The sequence below is a fragment of the Pithys albifrons genome, chromosome 28 (genome assembly GCF_047495875.1).
Source record: "Pithys albifrons albifrons isolate INPA30051 chromosome 28, PitAlb_v1, whole genome shotgun sequence".
Lineage (NCBI taxonomy): Eukaryota > Metazoa > Chordata > Aves > Passeriformes > Thamnophilidae > Pithys > Pithys albifrons.
In genome coordinates this window covers 177,706-200,503 of record NC_092485.1, presented here as the reverse complement: position 1 = coordinate 200,503, position 22,798 = coordinate 177,706, and the positions used below count along the sequence as shown (strand labels likewise).

The following is a 22,798-nucleotide window of genomic DNA, read 5'->3' as shown; positions in this document are numbered from 1 at the left end:
ATGAATGCAATGGCACAAAGAGAAATTGGATTTAACCCCCAAACCCAGCAGTGTAACCCACCCCCAGGGCACAAACACAGGGGGGTTTGGTGGCCCCTGTGCTGAGCCCCACGTGGGTCCCCTGAGGCCAAAGGAAAAGGAAGGGACAAACCTGTTGGTGCAGATGATGGCACAGTCTGGTGGAGAGTGGTGGGCTCCTCCTGTCCAGGGTCTGCTCCTCCTCTGGATCCAATGAGTGGTCCCAGAGGTCCCCAAACCCCAAGGTTCCATCCCCTTAGGTTTGGGTGGGAGCCCCCAGTGCCTCCCCCAGGGCAGGGAGTTCCACCCTGGGGGATCTGACTCTGGCAGTCAGGGGGGATTTTGGACTCGTTGCTGGCCCATGAGCAGAGCTGAGCCCTCAGGTGGGTGTGGAGGTGCCAAGGAGTCCCTGCAGGGCAGTTCTCCCAGCTCCTCTGCCAGGCTTCTTTCCCAGCCAGCTCCCAGCCTGAGGGCTCAGCTGTGCCCTGGGCAGCTGCTGCCAATGGGCCATTGGGAACAGTTCTGGGCAATGGTCCAGAGGGTTTAGAATGCCCAGCTTTGGTCCCACCCACACAGGGATAAACTGGTCCTACCTTGCTGAACTGGGGCACAAGGCCAGCCTTGGTGTTCCCATGGCCATGCATGATGCTGCTGTTTGGGGTGTGGGACATGGATAGAGGTAAGGGAAGGGCTTGGCAGGGACCCCCATTGGCACGGGTTGCTTTCCAGGAAGGGGTTTGGTTTTCCTTTGTTCTCTCCAGCCTCTCCTGTGATGGTGGTGAGTTGGGCTCTGTAACTGAGGAGTTCCCAGCTGAACAACCCGCTGAGGAAGCTGCTAATTCACAGACATGTCTGTAATAATTAAATCGTTATCTGGAGGGAAGAGAGAGCAGATACCAAAACGCAGCTAATTAAAATCCAAACCCTGGATGACTTGGGCTCTGGGCCAGAGCACAGCATAGTCTGTTGGGGATCTCTTCATGTGTAATTGCTTTTCAGAACATCAGTCCCACCAGAAAACCCATCTGTTCCCGCTCAGGAGTGCAGGGCTGACCCAGAAACCCTTGTCATGTCCCATGTTCCTCAGACCTTGTCCTGTCCCATGTTCCCCAGACCAGGCAACTGGAGGAGACCCACAAAAGGCAGAGGAGATGGTGAGACTCAGTTTGGGAGGGAGTTTGGTCCTGGGTCTCAGGAACTGGATTCCACCTTATCTCTGGAAGATTTGGTCCTTATCTTATTTCAGCCTTCAGTCTTGGCTGCTGCTCTTTGGAAATCCCTTCAGAGCTTGGAGCAAGGTGGGCTCGTGTCCATGACTGCTCCGTGCATGGCAAGATGTGAACATACAAAGGTGCCACCACAGGGACTCAGTGCCTGGGAGGAGGGTGGCTTTGGGTGTAGGGAGAGATGGGTCCTGTTCAGGTTCACTCCACATCTGGAGATGGAGCTGGATGTGAGCCCAGGCCTGGAGTTACCCCTGGGCTGGCAGCTCTGAGCAGGGGCAGAAAGGTGTTCAGTTCTGGGCCCCTCAGTTAAGGAAAGAGATTGAGGGGCTGGAACGGGGCCAGAGAAGAGCAACGAGGCTGGAGAAGGGACTGGAGCACAAGTGCTGTGGGGAGAGGCTGAGGGAGCTGGGGGTGTTCAGCCTGGAGAAGAGGAGGCTCAGAGGTGACCTCAGCACTGTCTGGAACTGCCTGAAGGGAAGTTCTGTCCAGGTGGGGGTTGGTCTCTTCTCCCAGGCACTCAGCAATAGGACAAGGGGGCACGATGGGCTCAAGCTCTGCCAGGGGAAACTGAAGATTGGAGATCAGAAAAAATTCTTTGCAGAGAGAGTGCTCAGGGATTGGAATGGGCTGCCCAGAGAGGGGGTGGATTCCCCATCCCTGGAGGTTTTTCAACTGAGCTTGGCCGTGGCACTGAGTGCCATGATCTGGTAAAGGGACTGGAGTTGGACCAAGGGTTGGACTTGATGATCTTGGAGGTCTTTTCCAACCCAATCCATTCTGTGATTCTGTGATTCTAAGGTGGTGACCAACAGCTGTGGTTGTGATGTTGGCGGGGATAAGGGGTATTTGGACAGCACCTCATGCCATGCCATTACAATGGCAGACCTGCAGGGTGGGTGTTAATTACTCAGAGCTGCTGGGAATGCTTTACCGGAGGCTCCTCAAGCCCAGAGTCCACCAAGTTCTTCAGCAGGACCAAACCCTTTGCAAAGGGCAAGGCACAAAAATCCCACTGTGCTGGTTTAAAGGTGAACCAGCAGGGGAAATGAACTCACCACGAGAGAGATTGTAAGTCAGAGCTACAATTTAATAATAATATTACAATAACAACACTGACACAAAAGGGAAATGGCTTTCAACTCACAAAACCCCAGCAGTATAACCCAGTGTCCTGGGGCACAAACCCAAGGGGGTTTGTTTGCCCTTGTGCTGAGACCCCTGTGGTTCCCCCAAGTCCAGAGCAAAAGGAAAAGAAAAACCTGTTGGTGCAGGCGAGGGCTGTGGTCTGGGCGAGAGCGGGGATCTCCTCCTGTCGAGGTCCTGCTGCTGCTCTGGATCTGACGAGAGGTTCCCGATTCTTCTTACCCACCACTTACGTACCCTCAGGGAGCAACCAGTCCCTCCCCCTGGGCGGGGACTCACACAATGGGTGATTAACTCTGGGAGCCAGGGGGTGTTGAACTGTTGATGGCCCATTAGCAGCTCCGCCCCCCCCAGGCTGGGTGTGAAGGTGATAATGGCTCCCTGGGCAGCTGCTGCTAATGGTCCATTGACCTTGGGGAATGAATAGAGGGGGTAGAATACACAGCTTTGATCACCCCCACACAGGGTTAGCTGGTCCCTCCTGCTGAACTAGGACACCCACCCCCAGTTTCCGCCTGTTGGATCCAGGGTGGTTTCAACCCTTCTGAGCACCTGCACTGGGTGGATTCTGCATCAAGGAGATGTTACTGCTCTGTGTAGGCTAAAGGTCCTCACGTGGGTGGTGGGAGGTGAAACCAGCAGCAATCCCTGCTCAGATGAGCTGGCCTGGAATCCCTGCATTTCAGCAGGGAAGTGCTGGTGTCTGTCCAAACCAGGCCCCTTCCAGAGCTGGTTGAGCTCCATTGGTCCATTCAGGAGACAAGGTCAGGAGCTCTATCGGATGTTCACATCCTGAGCATCACTCATGCAATGTCCTCAGATCGACACGACAGGCAAAGGTCACCTCAGATGTGCTGGTGCCTCTGGGCACCATCTGAACTTGGCAAGGCAGGAGGAGGGCACAGGGGGCTGGGCAGGGAGCCACTTCTGCTCAGGTGAGCATCCCACCAAGCCCTGCCACATGGTGGGTTTGCTGCCTGCCTTGCCCTGGAGGGGCAGCAGCAGCACAGCCTGGCACTGAAGGGGCTGCAGCAGCAGCAGCACAGCCTGGCACTGGAGGGGCACTGGAGGGGCTGCAGCAGCACAGTGGGGCACTGGAGGGGCTGCAGGAGCACAGCCTGGCACTGGAGGAGCACTGGAGGGGCTGTAGGAGCACAGCCTGGCACTGGAGGGGCACTGGAGGGGCTGCAGCAGCACAGCCTGGCACTGGAGGGGCACTGGAGGGGCTGCAGCAACACAGTGGGGCACTGGAGGGGCTGCAGGAGCACAGCCTGGCACTGGAGGGGCTGCAGCAGCACAGCCTGGCACTGTGGACGTGCTGAGCTCAGGGGTGGGCTCATTCCCCCCCTCAGTCCATGCTGGGTTCTGCTTGGCCCAACATTTGCAGGGCTGGGTGATGCCCAGGGTCCAAAACTGTGTCCTAAAGAAGTCAGGAATTCAAAGCTGTCCTGCACAGGTGGTCACTGAACCCTCTGGAAGGTGTTGGCTCGGCTGTTGGGCTGCAGTTGTGTGTGGAGAGCACTCCCAGCACCATGTGTGTCCTTTCTCCTCATGGGCTTTAATGTGCTGTTGGCTTTAATAGTCAGTGCGTGCCATGGGCAGCAGATGTTTTCCAGCACAGTGGGTTGTCCCCTTCCCTCCATCCCCCTCCAGCAGTTTTAAGGAGTCCTTTCCAGCACTTTTTGGAGTGTCCACGGGAGCACTGCCTGGATAGAGGGACCAGGATGGGAACCACCACACCTGTGTCTCCTCCAGCCAGTCATGCACTGGTGTGTTCACCTACATTTAGTTCCTTTCAAAGCCTGCTGAGCTGCAGATCTGTCCCTCCTCTCCTGGTGACATCTCCCATGCATCGGCCAAATCCTGCTCTCAGCTCCTTCTGGGGTGGTTTGTGGGATTCTCCCAGGGCTTGGCCAGGGGCCACCTGCTGTAACTCAGGTTGCCCAGAGGAGCTGTGGCAACATCCCTGGGAGTGTCCAAGGCCAGGCTGGACAGGGCCTGGAGCACCCTGGGCTGGTGGGAGGGTGGAAGGAGGTAGAATGAGATGGGCTTTGAGGTCCCTTCCAAGCCAACCCATTCTGGGGTTCTCAGTGTGTGCAGGAGCTGCCCACAGTGCTGGGCAAGTGGCACAGAGGTGCTGAGGGGCTTTGTGCTGAGGGGCACAATGAGGTGGGTGTTTTTTGGGTGCCCTTTGGGGGTGATGGGTGGCAATGTAGGCCAGGCTCGATGAGGGCATGGTTGGGGCCACCCCTTTGGGTCAGCTGGGCATGGCCATGAGACCTTGTGGGGGGACAAGGGGGCAGGAGCTCCCAGGGCCGGCAGGGGCTGTGCCCAGGTGCTGCCCAGCTCCCTGCAATGCTGGGCTCCACTGAGCTGACATTTGAAGAGGGAATGAGCTGGAAACTGAGCTGAACTAATGCCCAGTGCTGGTGTTTATGATGCTCCGTGCTCAGAGGAGAGCTCTGCTGGCATGGGTCAGCTGCCACCCCAGCACACTGCCCACGCTTTGTGCTCTGTGTTAGTGCCCTCCATGTGAAACTCTCCCTGGGTTTGCCAGTCCCCCAAGCCAGGGAAGCAGTGCTGGGCACTGTGTTTGCCCTGGTCCATCTCTCTTCATCCAGGGTGGTGCTGAGCACCCCTGGATCAGGTGCTGGGGCAGAGGAATGGTGAAGGCAGTGCTGGGCATGCACAGGTGGGTGCCAGGACCACCAGGAGGGCACAGCATGGTCTGGAGCATGTTCACTTACCCCTGGATGCCCCATAGTGCCAGCACATTCAGTGGCCTCTTCAGGGACATCTCAGGGGGACACTGCCCTAGGACACCCCATCCCTCCCCACTGGCACACCAGGCTCCCAGCTGGCATGGGAACCCCATCCCAGCTCAGCCACACCCAGGCACACTGGGACCCTCTGGATGAGGAGCTGGCTGGTGCCCACCCCTGCTCTGCCCTCCAGGCCAGTCCTGCTCTGCCTGCCCAGGCTGCTGGAGGTGACCTTTCTGCCCCTTAAGCCATGGGCATCACAGAATCATAGAATCATGGAATCATGGAATCATGGAATCAGCTGGGTTGGAAGAGACCTCTGAGATCAGCAAGTCCAACCCTTGGGCCAACTCCAGTCCCTTTACCAGATCACAGCACTCAGTGCCACGGCCAAGCTCAGTTGAAAAACCTCCAGGGATGGGGAATCCACCCCCTCTCTGGGCAGCCCATTCCAATCCCTGAACACTCCCTCTGTGAAGAATTTCTTTCTATATCCAACCTAAACCTCCCCTGGCAGAGCTTAAGCTGAGCCCTCTTGTTCTTCTGATCATTACCTGGGCTAGGGGGATGCCATAGAGAGGGGCAGGAGGGGCTCCTGGGGCTGAGTGAAGCCCTCAGAGCTCCCTGCTGGGTCTAAAAGCTCCTGGCACTCACCGAAAGCTTGATTTGTTCTTCCTGAGCTTCTCCAGTCCTTGGGATCTCTGGAGGGAACTGGACTTACCTTTCTGCCTTCCTTGTGAACTGTATCTGAGAGGAGAGAGCTGCAGATGGAGCTTTGTCCATGGCAGCCTATTTTGGAGGTACTTTCTGTGGCTCCTCTGATACCTGGTAAGAGCTGAGCTAATCCCACCGTTCTCCTAAACTTGGATTTTCCTTCTCAACTTGTAATAGATAATTAATTTGCTAGAAACCAAATCAAATAGTATTTTTAATTTTGTTTTAAATGTAAAATTAAATATGCCTGAAAACTTGGAGGATTGTTAAAAAAAAAAAAAAAAAAAAAAAAAACCAGAAAGACAGCTTCTCAGCAACGCCTTATCAGAGAATGGCTCGGTGCCTATAACAAACTCAGTTCCCAAAGCACGGGATGTTCGGGACCCTCCGTGTCGTTGGCACCACGAGCCGGGCACAGTTTGTGTGTCAGTGTTTGGGGCTGTGCAGGAGCAGAGCCACCACCAGAAGGTCCTTGTGGCAAGAAAAGAGGCAGCTGTAGGAGAATTCCCTCCTGCAGCTCTTCCTGCAGCCCAGTCCAGCTTCTCCAGCACTTCCCAGCCCTGGGGCTGGGCTGGGAGCAGGATGTGCCCAAGGGGCTCGTGACAGGGGCTGGGTTGGCACGTGAAGGGTGTGGGTTGAAGGATGAACTTGCTCCATTCGTGTTCTCCAGAGCAGAGCTGCAGTGTGTGTGCCTTGCCCTCAGCCAGCCTGTGATGTCACTGTCCCCAGATGTCCCTGTCACTTGTCATGCATGGCAGGGGCGAGACGCTGCCAGCTGCCAGTGGCACTGGCACGGGCACCGTGGGGACAGCAGCAGGGCGATTCCAGGGCGATTCCAGGGCAATTCCAGGGCGATTCCAGGGTGATTCCAGGGTGATTCCAGGGTGATTCCAGGGCAATTCCAGGGTGATTCCAGGGCGATTCCAGGGCGATTCCAGGGTGATTCCAGGGTGATTCCAGGGTGATCCGCATCTCTACCTAGTACTCCTCACTGGGACCAGTCCTGACTTCTGGGCTCCTGTCCTGGCTTCACTTCCCTCTGCCAAACCAGCCAAGGTGCCAAAGGACCCAACTTGGCAAGGGGAGGTTGTGGTTGTCCCTGGCATGAGGATGCCTGGGAGGAAGGGCGGGTTTGGACCAGGGAGAGATTTAACCCCTTGATCCTGCCTTGTCCTACATGGAGCTGAACAACCTGAGGTCCTGCCCACCCACGTGTCCCAGTGGGGTGGAGCTGCTTGGGGTGTGCTCAGGGGTTTTCCCTGTGGGTGTTGCAGAGCTGTGCTGGTTCTGGATGTGGCCTGGGCATCCTTGGAGCACAGAAGTTCTCTGGTGTCCCACTGCCCACCAGGGCACAGCTGCAGCTGGGAGGGAGCTCTGCAGGGATCGGCTGCACCCTCAGCAAAGGGATTAAGGAACTTGCTTAAGTTCCTCAGCACAGGGAAGGGAGGGCAGAAGGGATGAATAAAGGGGGAACCTCCATCTCTTGAGTTACCCAAACCACCCAACCTGCCCCTGGTGGGGGTCACCTGATGTCCAAGCCACAATGTCACTGCACTTCTTGAACAGGAAGGACTAGAACTTCCAGTGTTGTGGGAGAACAACATCCTGATGCACCTGAGGAGCCCTGGCTTGTCTGCAGGTGGCATGGGGAGCACCATGGGGTGGAGACCTCCCTTGAGTTCTAGGGTAGTTGGCGGTGAATGGTTGAACCCTGGAGGCCTCCCCTTGCTCCAGGTTGTGCTCCAGAACTGTTGTTGTTCCCTTTCAGGTTGTTTTTTGGCTGTGAATTCCCCCTGGGTGTGGTGCAGGGACGTGTTCCTGAGCCTGGCATGGTCCCACCTGGTGCCAGCAGTGCTGGGCATCTCACTGTGGCTCTGAAGGCTTCAATGCTTCCCAAATTTCACCCTGAAAGGCCACTCTGCCTCTTCTCTGACTCCGGATTGCCTCACTGGGCTCTTCCTCATCACACTCATGGTATAGAGTCTGCTAAAGGATGGTTGGAGCAACCTGATGTGGTGGAAGGTGTCCCTGCTCATGGCAGGGCATTGGAATGAGATGAGTTTTAAGGACCTTCCCAACCCAAACCAGTCTGAGATTCTATGGTGGCAAAATGCTGATGACCTGCCTGAGAGGGGCAGTGATTTCCCCCTGGGCCTTGGGGGCCTCACTGAGCCACTTTCCACCACCCATAGGCTTGGTGGCCACACTTTGTCCTGGGGAGCTCCCTGAGCCACTTTCCCTTTCCCTGCCCAGGGTGTGGGTGATGCCCTGGGGTGTGGCAGAGGTGCCATGGAAACCCTGGATCTCTGGAAATCCTGGCTCTCTGGAATCCCTGGATCTCTGGAATCCCTGGATCTCTGGAAACCCTGGATCTCAGGCAGCCAAGGCCTGGCAGCTGCTCAGGGGCAGTGGCTGCTGTGCCAGGAGATGCACATGATGTTGGTACAGGGTTTCTGTACCAGCAGCAGCCCCCCCTGTGCCCTGGGCTGGGAACAGGCTGTGTGTGGGTGGCAGTGCCCAGGGTGGGTGAAGAGGCACCTTGACAGCATTTCCCAAGGCTCGGGGGCACCCATGGCACAGATTGGCTCATCCCCCCTCCGAGCTGGTGGCTCTTCCCCCATCACTGAATAAATTAGCACCAGCAGGAGCTGCTGGGGTGTGACTAAAGCAGGGCAGGGGCTGCTTTGGCAGCGAGGAGGAGGCCCCAGCTCCAGATGAGATAACTGCTCATCACAAGTGTCCTGGGGGTGGGGGCCTGTACCCGTGGCAGAACCTCCAGTGAAATCATGGAAAATCACCAGCCAGCCCTCGGAGTGCCAGCCATGCCCACAGTCCTGCCTGGCTCGTGAGGAAGCTGAGGCACAAAACCTCACTTGCCCAGAGGTGAGGGGACTTTGGCAGTGGTGCCACATCTGGGGTGAGCAGATAAGGTTGTGGGCTGCTTCCCCCTGCCTTGGTCCTTCTCACAGGGCTCTGCATCCACCCTGGGCTGGGCAGTGCCCAGTTGTTGGGTTCCCAGAGCTCACCATCCCTTACAGATTCATCCAGGGGCTGGTTCTCCTCGAGTTGCTGCTTCTGGAGGAGCTGGGGAGTTTGCATGTCCCTCTGCTGCTCCTTCAAAGTAACATTGAATGAAGGAGAAGTCAAAGACTCTCAGCAGTCCAGCATGAGGAAGAACTGCCTTCCAGGAGGGGGCAGAGCCCTGGCAGAGCTGCCCAGGGAGGGTGTGGAGTTTCCAACCCACCTGGACACCTTCCTGTGTCACCTGCTCCAGCTGACCCTGCAATGGCAGCGGGTTGGACTGGGTGATCTCCAGAGGCCCCTTCCAACCCCAACCATCCTGTGATTCTGTGACTTTGGCCTAACAAAGCAAAGAACGTGGGGTTTGGTGGCAAAGTTGCTGATGAGAAGAGTGAATGAGCCTCAAAGGGCAGCAGAGCAGCTCTTGGCACAGGAAAGGGTTGTAACCAGCCTTGTGGCTCTTCTGCATGGGGTTGGTTGGTCTTAATTCCCCTCCTTGTCCCTGTGGATGGACCTGAGTGCAAACCACATCCTGGCAGAGGGATGTGAGCTTGGTGTCCATCTCCTTCTTCCCAGGGAGTGTGGCTCATGGCACACAGGGGTTTCCCAACCTCTCCCCTTGGAGGAATTGGGATTTCTCCAGCTTTGCAGTGATTGTGGGGTGGGATTGTTGTGGCAGGATTTGGGGGAGTTGGTTTGTGTTCCCACTGGGCTGGGACAGCCCCTTCTGCCAGCTGGGGCAGGTGTCCCCAGGGGGAGATCCAGCTTCTGGGGCTATTTTGGTGACCACAGTCCTGTGTTTCACCTCTCCCCTGTGAGTTCCTGAGGATCCTCACGGGTTTAGCAGCATCTTCAGATCTATCCTCCCTCCTCCCATCCGTGGTTTGGGCTGTTGCAAAGCCAGAGATGAGTCTCTTGGCCAGGCTTTGGGATCCCACTTGTCAGAGGGATCATCCATTTGGAGCCCCTCCAAGGCTCATTCCATCTCCTCTCACCCCAAAGTGCACAGGCAGGGGGTTTGTGTGTTGGTGGCCTTTGCCCTGCCCGGTTCCTCCATGGGATAAACTGGGATTCCACCTTTCCCCGGGGCCAGAGGGGGACACATGGACCATTCTGGAAACAGGGAAACTGAGTCAGGACTCAACAACCCCCTCCAGGGATGCCCCAGTGCTGTGAATTGCCATGTGAGACTGATTTGGGGTGTTCCCACCCTCAGTGCTGGAGGAGCCACCAGAGGTTTCGGCTCCTCATCTGACGAGCTTTGTGTTTGTGCACAATGGTGAAGAGCAGGTGGCTGCCTGAAAATACCCTCTGGAAGGGGTGTGGAATGGCTCCCCTCCCTCTGGGAAGTATAAATATCAGCTCCACACTAAGTCTCTCTTCTCCCTGCAAATAAACAGCCACTTCTGGACAGTCTCCCTCACGGTTTCTCCTCTGGTTTGGCAGCAGGAGTGAGCAAGGGCTGCAGTGAGAACTGCTCTTTGGGGTTTGGAGCAAATCTGTGGGGCAGGAGCATGTCCTAGAAGGTAAGAAATGGGGAGTAGCTGCCTTTTGTGACTTGCAGTGTCCTTAGGGGCACCCTCTGCTTCCCAGTGCCTCCCAGATGGGTCCAAATCCTGGAGGTGCTTCCCAAGTGTCCTGTTCTGCCCCAGTTGCATCTCCAGAGTGGGTGTGCTGGTTTAAAGGTAAATCTGCAGGAGAAATGAACCCAACACAAGAGAGATTATAAGTCAGAGTTCCAATTTAATAACAATATTACAATGAATGCAATGGCACTGTTATAGTTTGAGCTGGCAAAATGCCAACTGCCTGGTACCCAGTCAAAAAGTCCACTCCCAGAGCAGGAGAGTGAGGGAAAACAGCAGAAATGAGGCTTTAAACACAGTGAGGTTTTATATTTATACAGAGAAGAGGAGAGCTTAACACAGAATATGAAATAGCACATGGTGACAGGAAACAACAACAGGCTCACTGAGGTCGCCCCAGCTAACAGGTGAAACTCCAAACCAACCAAACCCCCTCCCCAAAGGAAACCTCCCAGCAAGAGGGAAAGAGGAATTAACAGGAATGTGCTCACGTCCCCGGGTAAACAGACGTGCGGGGCCTGATATCAGCAGTCAGGGAGCGGGAACCGTCCTGGTCAGAAGCAGGGACCGAAGAGAGCAGAGACTCCTCCCACCTTGCTTGTTATACTCCCCGACACTTCCTGATGATGTCAGATGATATGAAATACCTCTATGGCTGCTTAAGTCAGATGATGCCTGTCCCCTCTAACTGTGTCACAACCTTTGAGGCCTGCTAAAAACTGAGGCCTAAATGGGGACCTATGCTGACTAAAGCCAAAACTACTACAGGCACAAAGAGAAATTGGGTTTAACCCACAAACCCAGCAGTGTAACCCACCCCCAGGGCACAAACACGGGGGGGTTTGGTGGCCCCTGTGCTGAGCCCCACGTGGGTCCCCTGACTCCAAAGGAAAAGGAAGGGATAAACCTGTTGGTGCAGATGATGGCACAGTCTGGTGGAGAGTGGTGGGCTCCTCCTGTCCAGGGTCTGCTCCTCCTCTGGATCCAATGAGTGGTCCCAGAGGTCCCCAAACCCCAAGATTCTGTCCCCTCAGGTTTGGGTGGGAGCCCCCAGTGCCTCCCCCAGGGCAGGGAGTTCCACCCTGGGGGATCTGACTCTGGCAGTCAGGGGGGATTTTGGAATCGTTGCTGGCCCATGGGCAGAGCTGAGCCCTCAGGTGGGTGTGGAGGTGCCAAGGAGTCCCTGCAGGGCAGTTCTCCCAGCTCCTCTGCCAGGCTTCTTTCCCAGCCAGCTCCCAGCCTGAGGGCTCAGCTGTGCCCTGGGCAGCTGCTGCCAATGGGCCATTGGGAACAGTTGCTGGGAAATGGCCCAGAGGGTGGAGAATGCCCAGCTTTGGTCCCACCCACACAGGGATAAACTGGTCCCACCTGCTGAACTGGGACAGTGGGACAAGCTGGACATAAATCCCCTTGGGGGCAAAGGACACACTGGTGCAGGTGTGGGGAGCTCAGGAGGCCTCCAGAGCTGGATGGGAGAGGAGGAACCTCTGCCCCTTTTCCCAGATCTCCACCACACAAATCCCAGCAGCGACAACTCTCCCTCAGCGACTCCCTCTCACCCTTTGGCACAGGAATCTAATTCTTTCCTGCTAAAAACTGGCACCTCCTTTCATGCCAGAATGCCTCATTTCCCTTACTCTCCCTGGGTGTTCTGGCCACGGGCTGCCCCTGGCATCAACCAGGTGCCATCTGTGCGGTTCCCTGACAGCATGAGGGCCGTGTTAGGGAATGTGGGAGCACCATCCCCACATGGATCCCATGGAAAATGGGATCTTTGTCCTTCTCAGGGGGCCTGGAGGTCCCTGGAGGCCACAGAGTATCCTAGGAGTAAATGTGGGAACTTGGGAGAAAAGCTGTGCCTGCAGGTTGGTTTTCTGCTGGAAAAGCAGCTTTTTTTTCCCATGGATCACTTGGGATGGGGAAGGCAGGAGGATCCACCCTCAACAGGGCTGCTCAGGCTGAGAAACCTGGGAGGTGTGTGGGTCTGTGCCAGGGCACAGAGAGGAAGTATGAGAGGGGCTGGAGAGGGTGATCCAAGGAGCTTCTGGCACAGGTGGAGCTCCTGGCACAGGAGGAGCTCAGCTGGGTGTCTCCAGGGCTCACATGTGGACTCTGTGGCAGGAGCAGCTCCTCTCCTGAAGTCTCAGAGTAGAAAAGCCTTGGAAGGTGGAATCCTATCCCATGACCCACACAAGCACGTGACAAAGGCTTCTCCAAGACTTGTTGCAGGTGAACATTCCCATTTCTACCTTAAAGCAGCAATTCCTATTGCTGATCCAGGGCATTGTAGCATCTCCTTTGTCTGTGTGCAGCAATAACTTCCCTTTTCTAATTGCCACGTCTCCCACTGAGGACAGAATGGGAAGTGGCTCCTTGGCTGGTGAACGTTCCTGCTGTGCCATCCATAAGTCACCAAACTGCTCAGTGGGTCAGGACAGATGTGGTGGGATCAACATGTCTTGGCTGCTCCAAAGTGGTGTCTGACATCAGGGATGGTGGGAAGGACTTGAGCTGGGACACAACTCTGTCTGCAGGAACAGGGATCAGGATGGGCCTGCTGGGAATGTCAGGATGTGACACTTGCAGCTTGTCCCTGTGGTCACTTCTAATGCAGCATCACAAGGAAGGAAAAAGTCCTGCAAGGAAAAACCAGCAGCAGAAGGGATCACCCTCCTTCTGCCCCCTGGATGTGGCTGGGAAGGGCTCAGTGTGGGTGCTGGGCCCTGTCTTGGCCTGGGTTGGTGGAGGGCAGAGCTGGCAGCCAGGGGTGCTGCTGTTGGCACTGCCACCCTGGCTGGGCTGCTCTCCAGGGCCAGCCTGGGCAGCTGATGAGGGTTTTCCAGGAGCAGAAAAGATCAAACTGACATTTTTGGGGGCTGATCATCCCTGTTGCCTCCAAGGTGTGCCCTGAACCCTCTCTGCCAGCTGCCTGCCAGGGTGATAATCCTGCTGGCAGAGCTGTGGAGGGTTTTTGCTTTCTCTTGTCAGGGCTGAAGCTGCTCAGAGAGAAACCCCTGTCTCTGCCCTCGAAGTGGGGGTGAGTTCTGGGTGTGCTTCTCTCCCTGCCTGGGAAGGGAAAGCCCTGGGAGGAGCATCCCACAGTCAATTTGACTCCCAGCAGGTTTGTGCCCAGCAAACCATCAGCTCAAGGGCCAAATCTCCCCCCTCTGCTCTCCAACAGCTGCTCCACATCTGGGAACCAGCCCCTCTGAGTGGGCAGGGTCTGACTGCTGTTTCCTATCCCCCAAAAGAGGGGAAAAGCATCGTTTTGGGGTGGAGGGGGAGGGATGGAGAAGCAAACACGTTTTCCCTGGCAAGGAAAGCTGCTCCTGGTGAGTCTGTGCCTGGCAGCCCCAAGGGACTAAAAATAGCCTGCCAAGGGCTGGAGCTGCAGGGCCTGTTTCTCAGCTCCCCAGCTGTCTCCTCACACCTCTCCCATCACTCAGGGCCCTCCAAACCCGACAGCAGCACTGGGGAGGGGGCGGGGGTCCCAGAGGCAGGTTGGGGGGCTCAGGTTGTGGGCGAGCTCAGCACCCAAGGGCTGCTCGGGGGGTGCCCTGCCGAGCTCCCAGTACAGCCTGAGGGGGTGTTTGGGCATCACCCACACTGATGTCCCCAAGGTCTGTAGAAGTGGCTGGTAGGACCTGCAGCTCTGCCTGAGAACAGAGTTAGGGGACAGCACTGTGGGTGTCACCCACCAGCTGGGAAGGGGCACCTGGGAATGGGGGATGAGCTGTGGCTTTTGGGGAATGGAGGCAATGCCAAGGTTTGAGGTGGCACAGAAAGCAGGGGGGCCGTTTTGGAGGGCAGGAGCTGCCTGTGCCCCCCTGTGTGTGTGGGTGTTGCTGTGTCCATGCCCCTGTGTGCCCATCCTTAGTGCTCACCACACACAGTTCCCACCCCAAGGAGAAGGCAGCAGGTGCCAAGCCCAGCCTGGGCCTCCTCCCTCACAAATCCCAGACTCCTCCAGGCTGGCAGAGACCTTCAGGAGCATCGAGGCCAACCACCAACCCAGCTCCACCACAGTCACCCTTAAACCATGTCCCCAAGTGCCACATCTTGAACCCTTCCAGACACAGCAACTCCACCACCTCCCTGGGAACTCGCTCTAATGCCTGACCACTCCTTCAGGGAATTACTAATTTAAACCTCTCCTAGTCCAACCTAAAATCATTTTCTTTCATCCTTTCACTTGAGAGTGGTAGAATTTAAACTTCTCTTTTGCATAAAGTCTAACTAACAAAAAGCCAAAACACATTGAGCAATAAATGGAATATCTCCTGGAATTTTTCAGCCTCATTTGATGAACAAGGAAGAGCTGCAAACAATTGAAGAATAAAACCTTTGCAGCTGCCCTGGCATCAGGTGAGGGCCTTCCTGGTGTCTGGGCTGCTCCTGGGACTTGTGGGTTTGCAGTGGAAGCTGCAGTGGTTGGATCCAGAAATAATCACTTCTGAATCCATGGGGTAGAAGAGTTCCCCAGTGGCTGTTGGAGGAATGAATCCGTGGTAGGATGCTTGAGGCAGCTCAGTGTCTGATGTGGGTGTGGGTGTGGAATTGGGTGTGGGTGTGGGTGGGAATGTGGAATTCGATGTGGATGTGGAGTTTGGGTCCCAGTTTTGTGCTGTTTCCCACCTTTGCTGAGCATCCTCAGGAGGGCAGAGCTCAGAGGCTTTGGGGGACCAGTGGGATGTGATGAATCCGCCATGGATCGGTGCCATGCAAGGTCCCCAAGATCCCTTTATCACCCTCTCCTGGCTGAGCTGTCCAGGCTGAGGTGTCCACTCTGAGGTGTCCAGGCTGAGGTGTCCAAGCTGAGGTGTCCAGGCTGAGGTGTCCACTCTGAGGTGTCCAGGCTGAGGTGTCCAGGCTGAGCTGTCCTGGCTGAGTTGTCCAGGCTGAGGTGTCCACTCTGAGGTGTCCAGGCTGAGGTGTCCACTCTGAGGTGTCCACTCTGAGGTGTCCAGGCTGAGCTGTCCAGGCTGAGCTGTCCAGGCCATGTTTGTCACCATTCCCAAGCTCAGCAGCTGTGACAGGACATCACTGTGTGCAGGAGCAGAGAAGCAAAGTAGCAAAGACCCCCAAACCATCCATGCAGGAGCTCACCTGTCAGGGAGGCAAAAAGAAAATGAGTTCTTGAAGGTAAATCTGTGCCACCTCCTCCTGCGCCATGAGGGTCCAGCCCCTTGGGTTCCCTCCGTGGGGTGTGGGGACCCACCCCAGCCCCACTGGGACTGGCATCTGCCAAGTCTCCTCATGGTAAAGGAGTCTCTGCTTTGCAGCTGGGATGAATTTCCTCCAGGTTTGTGTCTTGGTCATTCCCTGTGGCATTTCCCCTCCCTGAGGGTTTGAAGGGCTCTTCCCTCTGCGTGCCTTGATTAATATCTCTTAATTCACTGCTAATTCACTCCCTTCCCTGCCAGCAGCTGGGGTGGGATGTGCCCACGTGGCTCACCTTGCCACTCTTGCTGTGCTTGGGCACTGTCTGCTCTCCCCATCACGGATGTTCCTTCTTCACACTCATCCCACAAGCAGGGAAATGGTGCATGAAAGTCACCTCAGTTGGGTTTTGCACCCAAATTCGAGTGGCTCAGCCCTGGGGAAAGGCTTTTCTATGTCCCTGGGGTATGTGCCCTTCAGGAGAGCTGGCACTGTGGCCATGAGTGTGTTTGGGGGGTTCTCACTGCTAAAATTGGGGCAGGAGAACTGCAAAGCAGATTATTATTTACGGGGCTGAGGGTCGTGTCCAGCTCCACCCCAGGAGAGCAGGGGCTGGACTGGCCCCTCTCTCTGTGCCTTTCCCCCCCCAGCCCCGTTGTGTGGGACATCCTGGGTGCACCATTCTCCTGGTCATCCATGTCCCAGCAGCCTGGAGGGAGCAGGAACAACCCTTAGAGCTTCAGGGCAGTGTTTCCTGCCTACACACAACAGGTTGGATCCCACTGGAGGATCAAACCTGTGGAGGAGAGAAGGACAACCCCCTGCAGGACAATCCCACCTCCTGGACCTGCTGTCAGTGTAACACACCGAGGGGCTGCTGCTTTGGCCAGAGTTTCTCTATTTTTGGGGGGTTCCTTTGGGTCAAACTTCCCACCAGCTGATGGGGCAATGTCAGCCCAAGGGCAGAGCTGCAGTTCCCTCGGGCTGGGTGTGCTCAAAGGCACCTCCTCATGCCCACAGCCTTTGATGGGGACAGTCCCTGCTGGGCCAGGAGCTCCTGGACACACGAGCTTTAAGCCCAGTCCAAGGGTCAGATCTGATCCAGGCCAGGTCTGTGTGCAGGGCCTTTATGTCCATGTGTTGGTTTGAAAGGGAAGTGAAAGAAGGATATTCATAGAATCATCAGATGGTTTGGGTGGGAGGGACCTTAAATCTCATCCCATCCCACCCCCTGCCATGGACAGGACAACCTCCCACAGCCCAGGGGGCTCCAGCCTGGCCTTGAACACTCCCGGGGTGGGGCATCCACGGATTCTCTGGGAATTCCATGCCAGCCCCTCCCCACCCTCCCAGGGAAGAATTCCTTCCTAATTAATCTGAACTGGAGGTTGTTGCCCACTCACCTTTCAGGAACAATGATCTCCAGGTCGAATATTCCCTTCTCATATGGTGTGTCTGCCCCTCCAAGGATTTCTTTAGGAGCAAGAGGGAAACAGAAACATTCTCAAAAATCACCTGGATTTTGTCCAGCAGCCTCCAAGTGTCTCCCCCAGTTCCAGAACTGCTCAGATCACACAACCAGAGAATGGTCAGGGGTGGGAGGGACCTCAAATCCCACCCATCCCTCCCCATTCCTGGACAGGAACACCTCCCCCAACCCAAGGCCTTGGACACTCCCAGGGATGGGGCAGCCTCAGATGCATCCACAGCCTCGGAATATTCAGACCTGTCCTCAAGTGTTGTATCTGTTGCAAAGTTTTAAATCTCAAGGGGCACTTCCACATAAGCAGCATTGGACCAGCAAATCCTCACCCTGGACTTGCCACGTCTGGTTTGGTGGGCAGGTCCCCAAGGCGCCTGGGGTGGCAGTGGCACCCTGGCCCTCGCTGCTGGGGACCCCCATCCCGCTGTAGAGGGATGAAGCTCACCCAGAGCAGGAGAAATGCCCACCTGGCACCTTGTCTGCCATGGGTTTGGGCTGCAGAAGTGGAGGTGGGCTGTGGGTCTCACCATCACCCCACAGGTCCAGCTGTGCTCTAATCCAGCCTAAATCCAGTCTGGTGCCCAGATTGGTGGCTCTGCCTCACCCCTCAGCCTCTCACCCCTGGCACTGCCAGGGAATGGTGCTTGTGCAGGAATTGCTGCTGCCTCCATCCCCTGGGCAGAGGTTTGACCAAGGGAGGGTGTGCTGGAGCTCAGTTGGCACTGAACAGCTGGCCCCAGCACATCTGTCCTGTTGGTGCCACAGGCAGTGGAGGGGTGGGCACAGGGCAACATTAATCCAGTCATCCAACTCATTTGTAGCTGTGACTCCATGCTAGGCTTGGGCCAAACTCAGGTTTAAACCTGATTTTCTGTCAGTGTAAATCCTCTGAGGCTGGAGATCACCTGGGCCATGGGGTCCCTTGGCCTCATTCCGTGGAGGGCATGGCATCCTGGCCTGGGATATGTGGATGCCAAAGGTGATCACAGAATTTTGGGTGCTGGGGATGCTGCTCCCTGCAGCTTGATGCCATCCTGGGTGCAGGGTGGTACAACCCAGCACAACCCATTCCTGTGGGGACTGAGCCCACCCACTGTGGTCCTGAGGGGTTTGATGGGGGGCAAAAGGGGTCTGGGCAGGTGCCCTGCACATTTTGGGGGCAGCAGGAGATCTAATCAGCGGGAGGGATCTAATCTCTGGTCCCCTCTCTTGTAGGTCACTGCTGGGTGTTTGAAGAGCTGTGATGCCCAACAGAGTGCCAGTCCCACGTGGGCAGTGACCATCTCACCCAGCTTTGGGGGAAACAGCCATTCAGGAGAACTCCCCATCATCACCAGCCATGCTCGGGCAGCCCAAATACCCCTTGGACCCTCCCTGTGCCGTTGCCAGCCTGGGCTGCCCATTGGGACAAGTCCTCAAGGGTCACTTGGCCCTGCTCTGAGCACTCCCTGATGCTGCAGCCCCTCCCAAAGGCAGCGCGGAGGTGCCACACGGCCCTGGCAGTGACAGCAGCCGAGGGGGGGACCCGAGACCGCGCGGACCTCGTCGGTGCCAAGGACATCCCTCCATCCCCACCAGAGCGATGCCAACCTCTGCTTAGCCCCCAGCAAGACAGCATGGGGCATCCCTCCACGCTCAGCACCCCACTGCCCCCTCCTGCCCTGGCTCCCCCGGCCCGCGGGAGCCCGTGGTGATGTGAGCAGGGCCGTGCCCTCGGCAGCGCCCACCCCACCAGGCACCGGCAGGACCGTCCCGCGCCATGATGTGCGAGGTGATGCCCACCATCAGCGAGGGGGACCCGCTGGGGCCCCCGCAGGGCTCGGAGGCGGACGCGGACTTCGAGCAGCTGATGGTGAACATGTTGGACGAGAGGGACAAGCTGCTGGACACGCTGCGGGAGACGCGCGAGACGCTGGCGGTGACCCAGAGCCGCCTGCAGGAGACGCTCCGGGAGCGCGACCAGCTCCAGAGGCAGCTCAACTCGGCGCTGCCGCAGGTGAGGGGCTGGCACTGCCATGGCAGGCAGGAGCCTTCACGGAGCCCTCGGGGTGTTGGGCATGTGCCTCTGGGCAGCGTGGCCTGATTTGGCCGCATTGGTGTCACCTCGTGGGACAGGAAAAGCTGGAGCGGGTCCAGGGAAGAGCAACGAGGCTGGAGAAGGGACTGGAGCACAAGTGCTGTGGGGAGAGGCTGAGAGAGCTGGGGGTGTTTAGCCTGGAGAAGAGGAGGCTCAGAGGTGACCTCACAGAATCACAGAATCAGCTGGGTTGGAAGAGACCTCTGAGATCATCAAGTCCAACCCTCGATCCAACCCCACTGTGATCACCAGGAATGGCATTGAGTGCCATGTCCAGTCTCATCTTTAAAACCTCCAGGGATGGTGAACCCACCCCCTCTCTGGGCAGCCCATTCCAATGCCTGAGCACTCTCTCTATAAAGAATTTCTTTCTATATCCAACCTAAACCTCCCCTGGCAGAGCTTAAGCTGTGCCCTCTTGTCCTACTGTTGGTTGCCTGAGGGAAGAGACCAATCATCACTCCCTAAAACTCCCTGACAGGAGATTGTACCCAGGTGGGGATTGGTCTCTTCTCCCAGGCAGTAGAACAAGAGGACATGGGCTGAAGCTCTGCCAGGGGAGGTTTATGTTGGATAGTAGATAGAAATTCTTTACAGAGAGAGTGCTCAGGCATTGGCATGGGCTGTCCAGAGAGGAGGTGGATTCTCCATCCCTGGAGGTGTTTAAGGTGAGACTGGACGTGGCACTGAGTGCCCTGGGCTGGTGATCACAGTGGGGTTGGATCAAGGGTTGGACTTGATGATCTCGTGGGTCTCTTCTGACCCAGTTCATTCTGTGATTCTCCCAAGATACAACCAGCTTAGACATCCCTTTTCCTTTGTCCCCCTCACTGGGAGTCCACGTGGGGAGGTGTGGGAGGGCAATCCCTGCTGTGCACAGGGAAGTGGATCTGGAGAAGGGACAAAACCCTCCCAAGGACACCCCCACAGGTGCAGAGCCTGCACCAGCCCATGGGGACAGTCCCTTGAGGACAGCACCTGGGAAGCAGGTGGCACATTCCTGCAGTGGATCTGGCTTGGATTCCAGCCAACTCCTTGGGGTGTCAGGAGGTCCTGAGGTGGCACTTACAGTCCCCAGATGGGCACCTTAACCCCTCACCTTCCCCACTGCTGGAGGGCAAGCCCCATTCCTGCCTCTCCCCACGCCAGGAGGGCTCCGTCCTTCAGCTCCATCACCCACTGGGGTGATGGGACTTCTTTGCCTCAAGCTTGGCCCTGAGAAGGGACAATGGAGGCAGAGCTGGGCACAGGGTTGGCATTGGGGATTGCAGGGAGCAGTGGGCAGGGAGGCTGCCAGAGGGCTGTGCTTAGCAGACAGCCCAGGGCATGGCAGGTCAGGGCTTGCCTTGGCTCCACTGGAGCTCCTCATGTTGCTCTGCCCATGGTTCCTCACCTACAGGACCCTCTCCAGGTGCTCCAGAGGCCTGGACTTGAGCTCAGCCTCCACAAATATTCTCAGGCCAGGAGAGGATGAGGTGGATCAGCCTCACAGGGACCTGAGCTGCTCATGGTCCCTGCAGGGTCTTGTGGGACAGGGCACAGTGTCCCAGGGCCCAGATTTGGGGGAACAGGGATTTTGGGGACCTTTTGCACCCCTCCATGGTGGGTGTGGTGTGGAGGGCAGCCCAGCAGCCGGGGGAAGCAGGAGGCTCCAGATGTTTGTCCTGTGCCAGTGCTGAGCCCTCAGACCCTCCTTGCCAGGGTGCTGAGGTTTGGGGCACCCTGGGGAGGTGGGAAATGGCTAATGGATCAAAACTGGGGGCATGGGCGGGCACAGAGCTCAGGCTGGTGGCTGCCCAGCTCTCTGCATCCCTCCTCCTCTCTGGGTGTGGGAAACCAGCTCAGGAGGAAGGCAAACCACATCTCCATGCCCAGAGCTGGGCTGGTCCTGGCTCTGCTGAGAGTAAAACACCGGGCAGTGCCTGGGCACGAGTTGCTCCTGATCCTCAGAGATGTGCTGGGACATTGCCAAGTGTTGGGTGCACCCAGAGCCACCACCACCATGTGCTGGGGGGGGCTTGGTGCCCTCTGCTCCCCGCCCCTGTGCCAGCATTCCAGAGGGAGCAAGCCAGGTCACCCTGGCGCTCCGTGCCCGCCCCGCCGGGATTAAGGGAGCGCAGGGATTTATCCCTGGCAGCGGAGCCTCGGCACGGGCAGAGTGCACTCGGAGCAAACTGGGTCAGGGCACGCAAACTGGGTGCCCTGCTGGGTGCCCAGCTCTGCCGGGATGTGACCAGCGGGGTGTCATCTCATGGGGAATTCTCGCTGCTTCCTGCTGCCCTGCCCGACCCTGCTTGGGCAGGGCACTGCCCGCTGTGCCCCCCGACCCCGGGAGATGAGGGCTTGGCATGAAAACGGGGAGCAAATCCAAAGATTCTCACCTGCCCAATGGGATTAATCCCACCATGTACATGTACCAGGTAAGGGGGAGGCGGCGGGTCCCTTCCTCGGGCACTGTGTGTGGCATCCTGCGGGTCTGTGCCATCTTCTTCCTCCGTGTCTGTGAGCCCTTTTGCCCGGGAGCTCCCTGCGATGTGTTGGGATGGGATCCAAGCTGGATTGCTGGGGGAAACCCTTTCATCGGGGTGGGGCCTCCCACAGGGTTGAATCCCCGAAGAGCCTTCTCACAGATGGCATGGAGGGAGGGTGGCACTGTGGCACTGCATCCCTTCAGGGCACGGGGGCACCTGGATGCTGCTGTGCCTGCATGGGATTCAAAGGGACAGGCAGGGAATGTGTGTGGGGTGCAGAATCACGTGTGGGGCAGGCAGGGGATGTGCCAGTCTGTGGGGCAGGCAGGGGATATGCCTCTCTATGGGGCAGGCAGGGGATGTGCCCATCCATGGGGCAGGCAAGGGATGTGCCAGTCCGTGGGGCAGGCAAGGGTTGTGCCTCTCTATGGGGCAGGCAGGGGATGTGCCAGTCGGTGGGGCAGGCAGGGGATGTGCCTCTCTATGGGGCAGGCAAGGGATGTGCCAGTCTGTGGGGCAGGCAAGGGATGTGTTTTTTCATGGGGCAGGCAGGGTATGTGCCCATCCATGGGGCAGGCAGGGGATGTGCCTCTCTATGGGGCAGGCAAGGGATGTGCCAGTCTATGGGGCAGGCAGGGGATGTGCCCATCCATGGGGCAGGCAGGGGATGTGCCTCTCTATGGGGCAGGCAAGGGATGTGCCTTTCTATGGGGCAGGCAAGGGATGTGTTTTTTCATGGGGCAGGCAGGGGATGTGCCAGTCTGTGGGGCAGGCAGGGGATGTGCCCATCCATGGGGCAGGCAGGGGATGTGCCTCTCTATGGGGCAGGCAGGGGATGTGCCTTTCTATGGGGCAGGCAGGGGATGTGCCCATCCATGGGGCAGGCAGGGGATGTGCCTTTCTATGGGGCAGGCAGGGGATGTGCCCATCCATGGGGCAGGCAGGGGATGTGCCTCTCTATGGGGCAGGCAGGGGATGTGCCAGTCCATGGGGCAGGCAGGGATTGTGTCCATCTATGGGGCAGGCAGGGGATGCTCCATGGATGCTCCTGCCTGCAGCTCCCATTGCCCCTTCCCTGTGCCACGTGGCCCTGCCACCCCCACCCCCTGCCCATGCCCTCAGCCCCCAAAAGGCAGA

At 57.4% G+C, this 22,798-nt stretch overlaps 1 protein-coding gene across 2 annotated transcripts in view; it reads left to right on the top strand.

The window, feature by feature from the left end:
- The window catches only part of PPFIA4 (PTPRF interacting protein alpha 4), a 75,878-nt gene that overhangs the window by 12,859 nt on the left and 40,221 nt on the right, over positions 1-22,798 (top strand). For both annotated transcript variants that reach the window (XM_071578721.1, XM_071578720.1), the window contains exon 2: positions 18,329-19,109. In XM_071578721.1, the coding sequence (XP_071434822.1) occupies positions 18,873-19,109 (237 nt within the window). In that variant the 5' untranslated portion in view covers positions 18,329-18,872. The remainder of the gene's footprint in view (positions 1-18,328; positions 19,110-22,798) is intronic.